Source organism: Hyaena hyaena, unplaced genomic scaffold (genome assembly GCF_003009895.1).
Source record: "Hyaena hyaena isolate Hyena2069 unplaced genomic scaffold, ASM300989v1 scaffold_396, whole genome shotgun sequence".
Lineage (NCBI taxonomy): Eukaryota > Metazoa > Chordata > Mammalia > Carnivora > Hyaenidae > Hyaena > Hyaena hyaena.
In genome coordinates, this window is record NW_024081027.1 from 1,409,908 (window position 1) to 1,427,493 (window position 17,586).

General features: G+C 41.7%; 2 protein-coding genes across 4 annotated transcripts in view; one reads left to right on the forward strand and one right to left on the reverse strand.

Moving 5' to 3' along the window:
* Positions 1-3: 3 nt before the first annotated feature.
* On the forward strand, positions 4-8,367 carry LOC120244878 (methyl-CpG-binding domain protein 3-like 1). Of its 3 annotated transcripts, none has more exons than XM_039251639.1 (2): positions 4-110; positions 7,588-8,367. In XM_039251639.1, exons 1-2 carry the CDS (start codon positions 78-80, stop codon positions 8,236-8,238), a joined length of 684 nt encoding a protein of 227 aa, XP_039107570.1. In that variant the 5' UTR covers positions 4-77; the 3' UTR covers positions 8,239-8,367. The 3 variants fall into 3 exon arrangements, with proteins under 3 accessions (XP_039107570.1, XP_039107572.1, XP_039107571.1); XM_039251641.1 differs by lacking the exon at positions 4-110 and adding an exon at positions 6,478-6,618; XM_039251640.1 differs by lacking the exon at positions 4-110 and adding an exon at positions 6,954-7,029.
* Positions 8,368-10,828: 2,461 nt separating this feature from the next.
* Positions 10,829-17,586, reverse strand: part of MUC16 (mucin 16, cell surface associated) — a 59,581-nt gene continuing 52,823 nt past the window's right edge. The window contains exons 50-53 of the mRNA XM_039251654.1: positions 15,158-15,324; positions 13,276-13,317; positions 12,994-13,073; positions 10,829-10,985 (exon numbers count right to left, since the gene is read on the reverse strand). Of these exons, the coding sequence (XP_039107585.1) occupies positions 10,890-10,985; positions 12,994-13,073; positions 13,276-13,317; positions 15,158-15,324 (385 nt within the window). The 3' untranslated portion in view covers positions 10,829-10,889. The remainder of the gene's footprint in view (positions 10,986-12,993; positions 13,074-13,275; positions 13,318-15,157; positions 15,325-17,586) is intronic.

Below are 17,586 nucleotides of genomic sequence, written 5' to 3' on the forward strand. Positions count from 1 at the left end.
TAGTTCAGTGAGGGAGGGCCCCGCGGCCCTGGGCTGCGTCAGCACCAGGGACGGAGACCAGTCCTCGGGGCGGGGCTATGGGCGGCGCCAGGCAGACGGGCCGAGATCAGGTCTGTGGGTGGGGCTGTGGGCGGGAACAGGGTGACGGCGGGCGGGGAGGTGGGCGGAGACAAGTTCCGGGGCGGGGTTGTGGGCGGGGTTGTAGTCGAGGGGCGGTACGGTGGGTGGAGACCAATTCCAGGGACAGAGATGTGGCTGGAATAGGCCCGGCGGGCGGGCGGGGACAGTGGGAGGAAATCAGTTCCCGGGACGGGGCTGGAGGCGGGGCCGGAGGCGGGGCCGGAGGCGGGGCTTCCCGTGGATCCCTAGACTGTACTAGCCGCAGGAAGCGCAAGAAAACTTTTCTGCAATCCTTTCTGCAAGTTCACACAGCTTCACATAACGCGTAGAACGACATGCCCATATTTAGGGCTTTTAATTTTATGTGCATATTTGCTGTCTTAATTTATTTAAAAATGGGATCATATGTATATTCATTTCTCTACAACTTGCCTTAGCGCTATTTTAAGAATTTTGAGGGGACAGGGAGGGTACTAGGTCATACATACACATACAGGAAAACTTTAATAAGTAATACAAAGGTTGTAAAATAGCCTCACTCCCAGCATGGTCTCCCAGTCCTTTGCCCAGAGATAATTTCTCTTCCATCATTTTAGATACAGTATGTATATGTATGTGTCTGTGCTGGGAATGGCCAGCAAACCCTGCGCCGAAGGATGAGAGATTACTCCATACTCTACTAATCTGTCTTCAGCTCAGATTATAATCTCACGATCTCACAATTGGTGGGTTCAAGATTGGTGGTTTCGAATCTGGCGTTGGGCTCTGTGCTGACAGCCTGGAGCCTGCTCCAAATTCTGTATCTCCCTCTCTCTCTGCCCCTTCCTTGGTCACACTCTGTCTCTCAAAAGTGAATAAACTTAAAGCATTTTAAAGTCAAAAGAAAAAACAAGAAATGTCTTCATAATATCCTACATGGTGTATCAATGGATAGGATTCCTATGTCATAAAGTGCTAAACATTTATGTAATAAAACAATAGACATTGAATTTTGGTTTATATTAACTCATTATAATAATTGTATCAGACAAGGGGAATTGTGTTTTAAGATATGTAAGAGAACTACATGCTATTTTTTTCAGAGAAGTAATTAGAGAAGTCGAAAGCTGAAAAATGACAATACTGTATAACGAACTCATTTAGAAATACAGAGCTACAACCAGAAAACTAAAGAAGTTGTTTCTGGGAGTCAGAAAAGAGTGAGAAGGGCAGCTTTTCATTATAAGGCTTTAAGTATTATTTGAGGTATAGGTGTATAGCCAGACACACACTCATGCATACACACAGAAGCCTGAATCTGTAGTCGAAAGGGGTCCTCAAACTGTAGGAAGAATTTATAAAAATGACTCACTTTGCAACAACAGAATATATTTTGAAAACTTCAGTCTTAAAGCATTAAAAAAAAGCTATAATCATCCTTGTAGAAAAATGAATAGAGCATTACTTTCCAATGTATATGATGATAGGCATTTTATGTACGTCAGTCCTGAGTGTTTTCACAGTAAATCTATAAGAAAAATGCTATTATCTCTATCCCCACTTTACAGATGAGGAAACTGATGGTAGCATATTGCTAAACTTTTTGTGTTTCATAGAAATTCTCAATAGATATTGTCTTCTTTTAAGACTGCTTATTGAATTCTCTTTTCACTAATAAAATAATATGTGCCATTCTAACAAATAAGCAAAGAGTATGTAAAAAATGATTTAATAAAACTACAGTTTTCTTTGAATATAGTTAAGTAGACCAATCACTTTACTATTTTTCTGCTCTCGGCCTCAGACCTAGGAAGATACTTCCTATCCTAAAGGTTTACTAGAAAACGCTACTAAATAGTCAAGAATTAGGGAATCCCTGTATCATATGAAAACTTCCTGAACACACACACAAGGCTGTTATGGAAAAATGTGTGATGAAAAAAAATCTTAAATTACTAATGAACTGATATCAACACAAATCACAATTAGGCAAGATTTATCTATAGAGTGGCAAATATTTAAATTTCAGAAATTTAGAAAAGTAAAAAATTTTTTCAATCTCACTAAGTTCCAGAAAAACATTTAAGAAAACACACTGCAGCAGTTTTTACAATAGCCAAAGTTTGAAACAACCTAATTGCACATTGTTGGATAAAAGAATAAAGAAAATGTGGTATGGGGCACCTGGGAGGGCTCGTCTGTTAAGCATCTGACTTCAGCTCAGGTCATGGTCTCATGGTTCGTGGGTTTGAGCCCCACATTGGGCTCTCTGCTGTCAGGACAGAGCCGACTTCGGATCTTCTGTCCTCCTCTCTCTCTGCCCCTCCCCTGCTCATGCCCTCTCTCTCTGTCTCTCTCTCTCTCTCTCTCTCAAAAATGAATAAACATTAGGGGGAAAAAAAAGAAAAGAAGAAATGTCTGAAATCAATAATCTGGGCTCCCACCTCAAGAAATTTTAAAGAGGAAAATAAACTCAAAGCAATCAGAAATAAGGTAATAATGACAATAATAACATCAATAAATTCAAAAGCAAATGTGATAGATAATATAAAAAATGATAAAATATTAAAAAGGAAAGAAAATCAGTGATTAAATAAAATATACTGTATTTATCAATGGTTACAATATTGTAAAGAGCTCATTCTCACCCCAAATATTTGATTCAATGTAATAAAGTTAGAATAGACCCATACTATGATTTTTAGATGGTGGAGATGTTGATTCTCAAATTCCTCAAAAGGAAGCAAAATTTTTCAAATAGAAGAACTTTTTTGGGGGGTCAAGAACGAACCACAAGGGAGGATATGGAAAAGTAACACGCCAAAAGATCCTTTAAAATTTGTCATGGGAGGAAAAATCCCAAGAAATTGAAGAGGGAAATGGGGGTTCCAGAAGCGATCCCTTGTATATAGGGAAGTTTAGTATTTGATAAAGTTAGCATTTCAAGTAAGCTATAAAACGATTATTTAAAATTGTTTGAGGAGAATATATTACGTCTTTTAAAATTTGGCTAATGTCTGAATTCAGAAAAGTTTTGAAGCTAAAATTTAAATTTAAAAACTTTTCTAAATAGTTTATGGATAAAGCATGCATAACTTAGATATTTTACCCAAATATGAATCTTTATACTGTCAGTTGATGAAACAAAACACGGAAGGTACATAAAGGGAAGTCTGAAAAGTTCTTCGGAAACGAGCTTTCCAGGCCTGAGGAGCGGCTGAAGCCATGGAAGATACGCTTACCATGTACTCAATGATGGAAGACACGGCTAAATTTACGAGCACAGCCTGAGGACAGCCATTAATCCAAGACAGAACACCTAGCTGTGATCTTGACGGCTGAGGGTAGTCGTAGACAGGGACTCTTAAAAAGAGAAGAGAAAATCCCCTGATAAAGGTAAAACAATTTGAATGTTTTCCAATATCTGAATGAATAAACATTCAATGTTATGTATCTGAGTGGTTTATGGTTCAAAAGCTTAAAAATGTGACATAGACTTAGGAGATGAAACCTGAATGCTTATTTCCACTGGGACCCATTTGAATCCTGAAAGCTTTTGAAGGGTAGCCCGGGAGGAGGTTTCAGGGTCCTGCTTGGACAATACCGCAGGAGGAAATGAGGCCCACCAGGGCTGCTCCCAAGATCCAGCACAGAGAAGCATCTGTATAGACCTCCAGCTAGGGAGGGAAGCAGATGACACCTTGGGAGTCGGGATTAACATGTGGATAGAAGTGCTTAGTACCCAGAAGTCACCTTTCCATCCTGCCAGCCATGACCTGGGGTACGAACATGACAGATGATCGGGTCATGCTACACCTAACAACCTGCTCCTTCACACCACTTCATTTCCTGCCTTACCCCCTTCCCTCACCACACACAGGAGGGGGTAAGGGCTGTGGGGCTGCCCAGGTGACACCACAGTTATGGACTGGCCTGGGCCGCCCTGTGTTACCTTAGGGCACCTTGCACCAAATGACCAGAGGTGTTGGAAATAAGAGCTGAGTCAACATCTACAGTGACTGATAAAGCTTTCACTCTTGGCTTTCCTGAGGTCAGAGCCTCGGAAAATAGGGAAATGATAGGACCACATGTTGCTCTGTTGAGCATCTCTGGTCAAGGGAGTTGGATGAGGGGCTGTCTCTAGAATGTGGGTGCCCGGTGACCAAGTTCTGTTCAGGTCTGTCACCAAGGAGGTGCGGTTGCTTCTTTAAGATCCCATTTCCTGGGCCCCTTCCTCCACTGAAACCCCCCTCAAAGCCCTTACTGGGCAGTTGACTAATCACCCTCCTTGGCTGTGTCACCTCAGTAACTGTACACAAATATCCGACGCAGCCCACCCCACTGCTCCTTGGGAGTGCAACCAGGGTCCCGGCTTGGAGGGGACAGAGCTGAGTTCAGTCCTCCTTTTTCTCTGTCACTTTTTTGTCCTGGAAAAGCCTTTGTGCCACTGGAGGCCTCTTCAGTCTCCCAAACTATACAATGGGGTTCACGATGGGGTGAACTCAGTTGGTTAAGTTCACCTGAGTGGCTCAGTTGGTTAAGTATCTGACTTCAGTTCAGGTCATGATCTCACAGGTCATGAGTTCGAGCCCCATGTCAGACTCTGAGCTGTCAGCACAGAGCCTGGAGCCTGCTTCAGATTGTGTCTCTCTCTCCTTATCTCTCTCTCCACCCCTCTCCTGCTAGTGCTCTCTCTCTCTCTCTCTCTCTCAAAAATAAATAAACTTAAAAAATGGGGTTCATGCTAATAACTACTGCCTGTTGACAGCGCCAGGTATATATAAGATAATACTTGCAACGTCTGTGGGCTGGTGGCACATGTGTCTGATATATAAACGCAGAGATGAGAATTACAGGAAGGGCACATAGGACAGAATACCTCTCAATACAGGCCTGACTTCCAGCTCTTCCATTTACTACATATTCAACCTTGGGCAAGTTGCTTACCTTATCTGTGCCTCAGTTTCCCCATCTGTCACTGGCATAATAACACACGTACCTACTTTGTAAGGTCATGGAGAACATTAAAGGAGTTAATGTTTGAAAAATGCTTAGAACACCTACCACTGTCAAGTGCTGTATCTGTATATTATATATAATATTTATGAATTCTTCTGGCACTGACTGTAAGCTCCAGAGGGCAGGAACAAGTGCCTTGATGTGTGTAGAAAGTTCTCAATAACAAGCAATAGGTAAATGAATGAACAACATTTATGAATGCATTACCTATTTCACACATAGCATCCTATTGATATTCCCAAGCAAAGTCACACCCAAACTCACCTGATCTGTCCTGTGTCCTCTTCTCTGATTCTACCCAGGAATTACTGGGGCTTCTTGGGCCCTGCTAACTGTGTGCTAGAGGTTTTCTTCATGTCAACAAATGCAATCAGAATCAGCCTAATGAGTCCAAGTCATCCAATCTCATCTGTTCCCTGACTGACTCACAAATCCAGCAGTGATTTAATATTAATGATTTTCATGTGCTAGCCTCTTTCTTTTTTCTTACTGGCTAGAGTAATTATTATTTACATTTACTGTGTATTTTAAAAAGTGACCCTCCCTGGAAAAGATTCCCAAACATATTGAATTTACAGTAGAAGCCAGGGATGGACAAGTCACAAAAAGTCTTGACGCTTAGTCTCTGGTTTGGCTCTTCATAATTGGTAAATTATGCTACCTTCTGACGTCTCTCTTGAGATCAAGTCCAGTTTGGACTATGTGGGAGTGCAACCTCATGGCATATGAGAAGTAGCAGTGATATTCTGGGGCCGATGTCTGCTTTGGGGACTGTGTGTGTGTGTGCGTGTGCGTGTGTGTGTGTGTGTGTGTGTGTGCACATGCTGCATCTTGTTGTGGGGTCAGGATAGACTCCTCTCCTTGGGAAAAGTTTTTCCAGACATCTTGCTCTAGGCTTTATTTTTACACATGGCTTAATAAGTGGTGTCAATAAGACCACTAAGCACCCTATTATTATGGACTTAAAATTTTTATTTGGCAGCCACCTTTAAAAGATAAAAAAAACATGTATAAGTAATTTTAATAGTATATTTTAAAACATTATAACCAAGATATTTTTCATCTGTGCATGCAATCAGTGCAGTTTACGTATTTCTGTGTGCTATCAGAAATCCGGCTTGCACTTTCCACTTACAACACACAATCTGTTTGTAAGTTGAGTATTATTGGATGTACTGGCTCTGTATTTACATTGTTGATGATTCACAGGTGTGAAATAGGAGTCAGGTATGTAAGTTGTTGCACACATAAAAGTTTTCCACTTAAAGATCATGTCCTATGAACATTGAAAATTTCCTCCTGGGTCTAGTAACAAAGGAGTCATTGTGACCTTATCAAGGCAGCACCCACAGACTGGTGAGGGCAGATGGAAAAGTGGGGGTGGCCTGAGGGGGTTCTTGAAGATGAGGCTCCAGAGGCACATGATGTAGAGGGCCTTTACTCAGCAGCTCACAACGAAGGGGAAGGAAGGGAGAGAGCCTTTTCTCTGCGAAATACCAGGCAAGTTAGGGGATCATGATTATGTATGATGCAAAAAGCAGGGAATGTTTGAAACAAGCTTTGTGAAAAATCAAGGAATAAAAATGCCAACGCATGAAAATAAAGTAGAATTTCCAGGCATTATGGATGCTTCTCGTTGGATGCTGATGATTTTGGATTAATAGTGGTACCAAAATATGTGTGCTCTCAGCAGTTATCATTAAGACCAGTAGTATCTATGGCATGGCAGATAACCAGGGTCTTCCATATTTGAAGTTTTATAAGGCAGATATGATAAGCATTAAGGAATTCTGGACTGTTCCAATGGAATTACTGAGATCATAGACCATGGAATCCAAGAGTGATAGGAACAGGGGAGAAAGTAAGGTGAGGATATGCTGATCTGGCATCACTTCCGATCTTGAGGGACAGGTAACTATTGTATGAGTGTTTGAGTGAAAACTGAAAATCAGGAATTTATGGTGGGCGAATATGTCTGAATTATTTATTTTTGATCGCAGCCATTTCAGTTGATGTAAATGTCTGGGATATAGGAATGGGTTGCTAAGAAGGGGGCAGATGATAATTTCACTATTGGTTTAAGCTCTGAAGGAGCTATGAAAACTAAGGAGGTCCGTGGCTGACCAAATGAACAGTCTGTGGGCTGGAGACTTAGAGAAAGACTAGGCAACTGTGTGTCCAGAGAGGGGGGCCAGGAATTGTGTGGTGGAGAATTACAAGGACACGTGAGAATAAATCAAAACAGAGAGCGGCTTACAAGGTGGTGGAGGAGAAATGATCTGGAGTAGATCCTGAGTTTTGACTTTGAACTTTCTGTTCTGACCCAAATCTATTTGATGATGGACACAGGTCAGATCTATCCCCAGAGGTAGAGAAGGAAGGCGGACGTACAAGATACCCAATATAACGCTCCGAAGAGGGCAGGCTTCATTTATCATTTTAATCCAACCTCATGACTTATTTTTATAGGACAAAAGGAAAAGAAGTATGATGGTCAAGCCTTCACAGAGGAAGCAACATGACTGCGGAAACCAACCCAAACTGAAGTCTCGCTTAAGTGTCTCAATCCCTTTGAGGATGTCCAGTTACATATTCAAGACGCCGGTTACCAGAATCACAGCCCATCCTGGCAACGAGGTCAGGTGCCATCACTGGGAAGAAACCTTGGACAAGCCCCAACAGGTGTGCTGGCAAAAGAGGCTGCAAGGTCTCCAGGCCTGCAGCAGCGCAGGGGAACCATTAAGCACTTTGGACCTTGCCAAAGCCTTGCAAGCGCTTGCACCGAGCTGCGCCGGGGGATGTCTTTCAGGTGTTCTTGCAGGCGGTCTGAACCCCAGCCCCGTGCCCACCCCCGCTGGGTCCTCCGATTTGGCAAAGATGGTTCCAGAAGCCGGTCTGGGTATCCCGCAGCTCCTGTGCAAACAATTTCTGGTGACCGAGGAGGACATCGGGAAACAGGAAAAGAAAGTGAAGATAGCCAGGGAAAGGCTGGCTATGGCGCTGGCTGTAGACAGACTCGCTAGAGAGGCGGAAAAAGTGAGAAGCCAAGAAGGACATCTCGAAAACCAGCATGAAAGAGAAGGAGAGCCTGGTGCAGATGAGATGGAGCACAGCACCTAATTAACGTCTCTTGGCAATGTCCCTGGTATATTTGTGCCCTGAGCCCTTGAAACTTTAGTATATACCGCCACTTTTCTGGTATTAAATTATAATGTGTGACATACACAATAAAGACCGTGATCTTTTTAAGCTGCGAGATTGGGTGTCAGGTGAGAGAAAGGGGATCTTTCCTTCCCACGTTGTATGCTTGCTTTTCTCTACTTTGTATGTCATTTATTTGTGTTTTTAAATCCACAGAGAATTATCAAAGTCATGGGATTATTTAGGGTGCTGGCCTCACAGTCAGAGTAAATCCTGCCTGGTTAATTTTGTGTAATGTTCCCACAGATTCTAACATAATATCTCACAAAGCTGTTCTATCTATGATCTCAAAGAAGATATGGTTGTAGGTCTCTATTTTTCTGTTCTCTGTAGCACGTTAACTCAGAGTTCAACAGAAATACCAGACTTCTCCTTATTTTTTAAATATCTGTGCATGTTGAAAATCTGATCCATGAAAACAGTCAAGAGAGACTGTTTTCAGCATCATAATCTATCAGTGAGTCACTGCTTGCTGGGATTTAATTGTCTGTTTGCCTGACCAACTCAGGGCAATATTCAGTTTAACAATAACCCACAACCCTCAGACCAACTACTGTGGCATTATTTAAATCCTTTTCATCATTATTTTGTCTCATGGATTCATCAATTTCTGAGGATGAACTGATAGAAAATAACAGAATAATTGTGATATTTCTATCTTCCCTAGAAGTGAGTAATTTTAAAATTGAATCTTGGGGAGCCTGGGTGGCTCATTTGGTTGAGCATCTGACTTCAGCTCAGGCCATGATCTTGCTGCTTGTGAGTTTGAGACCTGTGTAGGGTTTTGTGTTGACAGCTCAGAGCCTGGAGACTGTTTTGGATTCTGTGTCTTCCTCTCTCTCTGCCCCTCCCCTGCTTGTGCTCTGTCTCTCTCTCTCTCCCAAAAATAAGTAAACACTAAAAAAATATTGTAAAAAATCGAATTTTTTCTATTCTTCCATGTGGTACTCATCTGGAATTATAGAATGTATTTTAACATTTTGTTTTGTTTACTTATTTTTTAAGGTTTATTTCTTTATTTTGAGAGAGAGAGAGCAGGGGAGAGGCAGAGAGAGAGGAAAGAGAGAATCCCAGTCTCTGTGCTGTCAGCACAGAGCCCCACATGGAGCTCGATCTCCCGAACTATGAGATCATGACCTGAGCCGAAATCAAGAGTTGGAGGCCTAACCAACTTAGCCACTCAGCACCCCTAACATCTTGTTTTAAAACTGATTTAGATACATTGATTTTCCCCCTTTCCTCATGACTCTTGTTACATTTTTCAGGGTTCACATTTCTGCTTCCTGATGAACATTCTTTACTGGTTCTTTCACTGAAGGCCTGTGGCAGGTCAAGGTTGAGTCTATCCATATTTCAGAAAGTCTATCCATATTCAGAAGCTTTTGTCTTCTTCTTTGACAGATAGTGTGGTGAAGTGTTTAATTTAGGTTCTTAGTAATTTTTTCCTTCCTTGCTATTTAGTGTTTCCGAGCCTCTACATCATTAGCTATAAAATGGGAGTGCAGCTCTCAAGGATGGTGAGTAAAAGAGAGATAATGCATGCGGAGCTCGCCACTCATGTTGCCCAGTAGGTATTAAGTAGTCAATAACAGTAACTCTTGTTATCATAATTATGATCCCCAGAGAAGACATTCTCAGAGAATGACTGCTTGGGACCGAGGATGTGAAGCTCACACCAAATTAAGTATGAATGGGTGGTATTGCCGTGACTTCTCAGCCCTTGGGTGTCTTCAGCTGTGGTCGTCTTCAAGGTGTGTAGAGATTGGGCCAACTTCCCACAAACCCAAGGCAGGACAGCACAGCTTGCCTCGAGCCTGGCTCGCTCTAGGCTGCTTCTTGGGGAGCCCCTGCTCTAGTTGGATTCAGTGCAGAGAAAGATGAAGAAAGACTGTCTGGCTTTGTCTTTAGATTTTTTTCCCCCTCAATGAGCTTTATTTATCTTTAAATCCAAAGCAGACCCTGTATCTCTCTCCAGTCTTGATATGACTCCGGGAACGAGGCTTTCTGGATACCTAGTGATCCCAGCTCCAAGTGCCAATGTTGACTATGGCATCATTTCTGACTTGCTCATTTCCTTCTTGGACCATTTCCCACATTGGGGGACCCACGAGGGGAGAGGAGTCACAGAGGCAGACTGGTCTGGAAGTCCTGGTGCGCCCAAGCCTCCGGGACTGGGGCAGCATAAGGGGAGCTTTGGGGGTGGGGCGAGATGGAGGAACAGAGATGGCTGTGATGGCTGTCACAGAGACAGGGGGAGGCGTGCCCCTAGTTCCCGCGCTCCCCAGAGTCTAGCAAGAGAAACGTCACACTGAGGTGGGATGTTGATTTTACACAATGACAATGTCAGTGGCTCTTTTGCCAGTTCTGGTGTCCCTGAGGGACGAAATGGCATGAAACCAAAAGACAGAATTGCAGTTGCCCTTCAAGGACTTAGTGAAAGGCGAAACCTTTCATCCTGGTCCCCTGGGAACCAGCCAGGGGCCAAATCAAGAAGGGCTCAGAGGCTGTGTCCGACCAATGTGGTTTATTTCTATTCCAGCCAAGCTCCCTTGGAGCTTCAGGTGAAGCTGTCATTGCAACTTCAGGTCCAGGTGTGGCAGGTAATAGCCCAGGCTGTGTTGCTGAACCTCGTAGTCTCCCTCCTTCTCCCGCAAGCGGACGGTGACCTGTGAGGGCAAGGAGAGGGCATGAGAATGACCTGGTCAGCTGCACGGGGCTCTGGGGACGGAACGGGCCAAAGCCACAGAGGCTTGCCTCCTATATCTCTCTCGACATAATTTTCTCTCACTCCTTCTTTTCCTTTCTCTTGTCTCTTATCTCTTTCTCATCTTCTCTCTTCCCTTTGTTTTTCTACCATTTTCTCTGATATCCCATTCATATTCTCTCCCTCCTTCTCTCCACCTCACTCACTCTCTCTCCCTCCCTCTCCCTCCACACACACACAACTCTAGCTTAATTGAGGTATAACTGATGTACAATGAACCACATACACGTAGAGCAAATGATTTGATGAGTTTTGATTATAACTTGAACCATCACCACTATCAGGATTAGCTTACATTCAACAACTTGCTTATATACCATGTACTCATTGGTATCTGGCTTCTTTCTCTCCACATTACTATTTTGAGATTTATGCATGTCAGTGCATGTATTTACAGTGTATTCCTTTTTATTGCTGAGTAGTATTCCATCATGGGGATAGACCACAGTTTGTCCATTCACCTGTTGATGGATTTCTGGGTTGTTTTCAGATTTTGGCTACTAAAATAAAGTTATTATGAACATCTATGTACATGACTTTGTATAGATTTAATTTAATTTAATTTAATTGTTTTATTTTATTTTGTTTATTTTCTGCACAGAGAAGGAAATAATCAACAAAACTAAAATGCAACTGATGGAATGGAAGAAGATATTTGCAAATGACATATTGGATAAAGGGTTAATATCCAAAATCTATAAAGAACTTATCAAACTCAACACTCCGAAAAACAAATAATCCAGGGAAGAAATGGGCAAAAGACATGAATAGACACTTTTTGAAAGAAGACATCCATATGGCTAATAGACACATGATGCGATGCTCAGCATCACTCATTATCAGGGAAATATAAAGTAAAACCACAATGAGATCTCACACCTTATCAGAATGGCTAAAATTAACTCAGAAAATAACAGATGTTGGCGAGGATGCAGAGAAAGGGGGACACTCTTACACTGCTGGTGGGAATGCAAACTGGTGCAGCCACTCTGGAAAATAGCGTGGAGTTTCCTCAAAAAAAAATTAAAAATAGAACTACCCGGGGCGCCTGGGTGGCTTAGTCGGTTAAGCGTCCGACTTTCGCTTAGGTCATGATCTCGCGGCTGGTGGGTTCGAGCCCTGCATCGGGCTCTGTGCTGACTGCCAGCTCAGAGCTTGGAGCCTATTTCGGAGTCTGTGTCTCCCTCCCTCTCTAACCCTCCCCTGCTCACGCTGTCTCTCTCTCTCCTAGAGATAAATAAATTAAAAAAAAAAATAGAACTACCCTATTACCCAGCAATTGCACTCCTAGGTATTTATCCAAGGGATATTTTATTTTATTATTTCTCTTGCATGAATTCCTAGGAGTGGAATGGCTGGGTAGGTATATGTGACCTTTAATGGTGTGTCCAAGCTATTTCTCACCAGCACTATTTGAAAGTTCCAGTTGTTCCTCATCTTCACCAACACTTATTATAGTCAGCCTTTTTAATTTTAGTCACCCTTGTGTGTCACAATATCTCATTATAACTTTCTCTTACATTTCCCTAATGATTAATGTTGTTTTAAAAGAAAAAATTGGGGCACCTGGGTGGCTCAGTTGGTCAAGTGTCTGACTTTGGCTAAGTTCATGTCTTGTGGTTCACCAGTTCGAGCCCCACATCAGGCTCTGTGCTGACAGCTCAGAGCCTGGAGCCTGCTTCAGATTCTGTGTCTCCCTCTCTCTCTCTGCCCCTCCTCCACTCGTGCTCTGTCTCTTTAACTCTCTCAATAATAAAAAAAAAATTAAAACAAAAAAGGAAAAAGCAAGCCACACAGAGACGGGAAGAAAAATCCACAAAACATATTCCCAGCAAATGACATGTAATTATAAAATATAAAGAACTCTTACAACCCAATAATATAAAGACAAGCATCCCTTCCTTACTTACCAGGAAGCAGCAGATCAGGCATGTGATGAGCACTAGGAGTCCTGCCAAGCAAATGAGGATGATGGCCCAGAAGGGGAGGTCTGGGGAGATAAGTGCTGGTGTTAGACACCTCCTGTCATTTCCCAGGGCTCCCGCTGTCTCTGCATTGTGCCTAAAAGTCCCTGACACGCCTTGGCTAGCTTTCATCATCATCTAAGACTCCGGGTACGTGGGTCTCTTTGACTGGGTACAGCATCAAGACATTCCCTCCCCAATCTGGATTGGGGCTTCTTTGAGGCTTACCTGATCTCTCAGTCAAGACATCATTTCTGTCGGGAGAATACCCTGGAAGTGAATGAAATGGAGAAAGCACATGAGCTTGTTTTATGCTTTAAAATTTTTTTTAAAGTTTATTTATTTTTGAGAGAGACAGAGAGACAGAGTGTGAGCTGGGAAGGGGCAGAGAGAGGGGGAGACACAATCCGGAACAGGTTCCAGGCTCCAAGCTGTCAGCACAGAGCCCGACGCGGGGCTTGAACCCAAGAACTGTGAGATCATGACCTGAGCTGAAGTCAGATGTTTAACTGACTGACTCACCCAGGTGCCCATTGTTTTATGCTTTTTAAATAAAACTTTTCAAATAAACAGGAAAATAAAATAATATTATAAACATACATCCCCTAAGTTTAACAATGTATATTTCACCCAATTAAAACAATATTTCATCCAATGTATAAATTATCAGCACTCACCACCCTTGCTTTATATTTTCACTGAAATGTTGAAGTAGAAATTATGATGTTCACCCATGCTACATCATCCAAGGCTATTATCACACTACAGGAGTATAGTTAATGAAACCAAACTCATACAGTGGCCAAGTAGGACTGAAATTGGGCTGGCCCATCCTATGATGGTTTGGGGAAGAATGGGTCATCATAGTTGGCAAGCTCAAAGGATCTCTCCAAATTTGTAAATTCTCAAATGCTCTCTTCTCTGCCTAGGAATACATTCACCCCCTTCTCCTTTACCAAGTTGCTTTATACTTACTTTCCAGGATTCACCTGCAGTGTAATTTCCTCCAGGAAGGCTTCTCTGATTGCCACTCCCAAGTATGGATTATTTCATATCAAATAATTTATAATTTTCAATAATAATAATAATAATAGCCTTATTATTGCCAACTGCAACATAAACCCCATGAGGGTAGGGACACATAGGGACCTGCCGGGCATGGGGGAGGGTTTCAGGACCCCCTATTATACACCCTCTCCCCAGCCAACTTCTTATAGATGTGCTGTCCAATATGGAGCAGCTACAAGTAGCTTCTTAAATTAAACATAATTTTAACTTTTCTCTTTTTTTCTTTTTTCTTATAAACCACAAGAGACTCTTAACAAAAGAGAACAAATGGAGGGTTGCAGGAGGGAGGTGGGTGGGAGGTGGGATAGATGGGTGATGGCTATTAAGAAGGGCACTTGCTGTAATGAGCACTGGGTGTTGGATGTAAGTGATGAACCACTGAATTCTACTTCCGAAACCAATACTGCACTGTATATTAACTAAAATAAAAAATTATTTTAATTAAATAAAATTAAAAATCTGGTACCTTGGTAACATTAAAAGTCAGTAACTGTAAAATCCAGTCACATTAGCCAGACTTCAAATACTCAATAGTCACATATATCTGCTGTACTAGACAGCACACATAAAGAACATTCCATCATTGCAGAAAGTTCTACAGCATGGTGCTGACCTAGAGCAGAACTTGGCAAAAGACAGCCTGTGGGCCAAGTCAGGTCCACTGACTGTTTTTATACAGCCTGTCAGGAAGAAAAGAGGTCCATCCCCTATGCCCGTCAAGACTGGCTCATACACAGCTCGGAGCCAGAGGCCCTTACTGACCTTCTGGCCAAGTGACTTTCAGTACAGAGACGAGAAATAAAATCCAGAGAAGGGAAGAGACTAGGCTGAAGTCACAGAGCTATATCTGAGAGGGTGAGTATCTCCAATATCCCACCAGGTGTCCTTTTCTCTCCTTCAATGGTGGGTAAAGTCTGGGAGACTATGCCACCCCTTACAGCCTAAAAAATGTTTAATGCTGATTTTACCCCAAGTCTCCAGATTCCCAGGAAAGGCCCCATGTGGAACCCTCTGCTCCCGCCCCAATGACCAGGAAGCTCACCATCCACAAGGACACTGTTTCTGTCCAGGGTATAATTCTGCAGCTGGGTACCATTTCGGGTCAGCCTCAAGAACTCCTCGTAGATGGCAACCTTGTCCAGTCTCCGAGCCAGTGGTGAAAAGTTACACAGGGAGTCCACCCCAGTGTGGTTGCTGTCGGGAACTGATCTGGAAGGGCAAAAGGGATGAACCAGGGTATCTTGAACTCTACCCTGCGTCTAGAAGAAAGTTGTGTCCAAAAGGACTTTCTGCAATGATACAAACATTTGTGTATACAATACCAAAATAGAGTCATTATTATTCCCATGTTGTTGTTGAACACTTAAAATATGCTGCTATGGGTGAGGAACTGAGTATCTCATTTAATTTAATTAGTTTATAAATAAATAGCCATGGGGAGAACACATTTGAAACGTTTAGACTAAGGACTTCCAAAAATCCATAAAATCACTAAGAACACTGGCAAGAATGGTCAAAATCAACTTTTTTTGGAAGTCTAGAAATTAACCAAAGGTTTGCAATAATCTGAAGATCATTTCATTGAGAAAAAAAGATGGCTGAATCTTGGTAAAAGGAACCTGCATTATTCCCAGGACGCTCTCACAACATCCCCAGAAACTTTGAAAACCAGCAATATGAGAACCATAGTAGCTGTGAAAAACAGCAGCCTGGTAGCCACAATCTGTTTGGAATTCCCAAAAAAGACCCATTCCCTTTGAAGCTTCAATATTCGACCTGTCTGGAGATTCCTTTTAAAAAGCCCCAATTTCGGGACTTGACTTTATTTGACTCAGAACTTTTTCAGTGAGGAAAGCCTCTCCCCAGGGCACTTGCCCAAAACAATCAGTAATAATTGTTTAACTTGGCAGCTGCCTGAGGAAGTAATAACAGTTGGGGCAGGTAAGAGGTGAGCCAAAAACTTTTGCATAAAAAGTCAGGATTGAGATGTCCCTGCGGGGTTTTGAAAAGCTCCAATGTGTTTATGGGGATCTAGAAAGTCACAAATGTGTGGGGCTGTGTGAATACCTAGGAAATATTTGAGTATGCCTTAATCTCTCACCTCTAGCTAAAAGGCTAGCTTAATATCTTAAAAAATTGTCAGTGGAATAGGGCATATTAATAAAGGACAGATACTACACAATCTCAGACACATCCAAAACCAGAATATAACAAAATACAACATCTTTTATGATTTTTAAAAAAGAAAAGCTCAACAAACTGGACTAAAAAGTTGCTCAACCTGAAAAATAGCATCTGTGAAAAGCCCATGGATAAAATCATACTCAGTGGTGAAAGACTAAAACTCTTCCCCCAAGAACAGGGACAAGACAGTCCTGTCTTCCCTCATTTCATGTCCCAGTTACATTTTAATAGATGTAATTCTAATAAAATAATTAGGCAAGAAAAAGAAACAATAAGCATTCAGATCGGAAGGAAAGATGTAGAATTATCTCTATTTGCAGATGACATGTTATTAAATATAGAAAATCCTAATACACACACAGACACAGACACACACGGCTAAAAGCTATTAGTTCAGCATGAATGTAGGATGTAAGACCAATATACAAAAATCAATTGTATTTATATAAACTAGCAATTAACATTCTTAAAATGAAATTAATAAAACAATTCCATTTATAATAGCATCAAAGAACAAAATTCAAAACATGTAGGAATAAATTTAACAAAAGCGTTGTGAGATTTGCAGGTTGAAAACTACAGAGCATGTTGAAAGAAATTTTAAAATACCAAAATACATGGAAACGCATCCCATGTTCATAGACTGGGGATTTATTATTGTTAAAATGTCAATACTCTCCAAACTGATCTACAGATTAAATGCAGTCCCTATCACAGTCCCAGCTGACTCTCTTGCAGAAATTAACAAACTGATCTTATAATCCACATGGAGTTGCAAGGGACCTCAAATAGGTAATCCAATATGGAAAAAGTACAGAGTTGGAGAACTCCATTTCCCAATGGAGTTATCTCAACTTATACCAAGCTACAGTAATAAAAACATTGGCCACTAGTATAAGGATAAACATATATATCAGTGGAATAGAATTTAGAATCCACAAACTAATGCAATCCTGGACAATTGATTTTCAGCAAGGTTGCCAAGATAATGGGGAAAGAATAGTCTATTTAACAAATGGTACTGAGACAACTAGATATCCACATACAAAAGAATGAAGTTGAACTTGTAGTTCACAACATATATAAAAATTAATTCAAAACGAACCAAATGGCTAAATGTAAGAGATGATTATACAACCCTTAGAAGAAAACCTAGGTGTAAATTTTTGTGAGTTTGGCTTAGGCAATGGTTTCTTAGATATCGGACACAAACCACAAACAACCAAAGAAAAAATTGATAAATTGAGAGTCACCAAAACTAAAAATGACTGTGTTTCAAAGGATAGT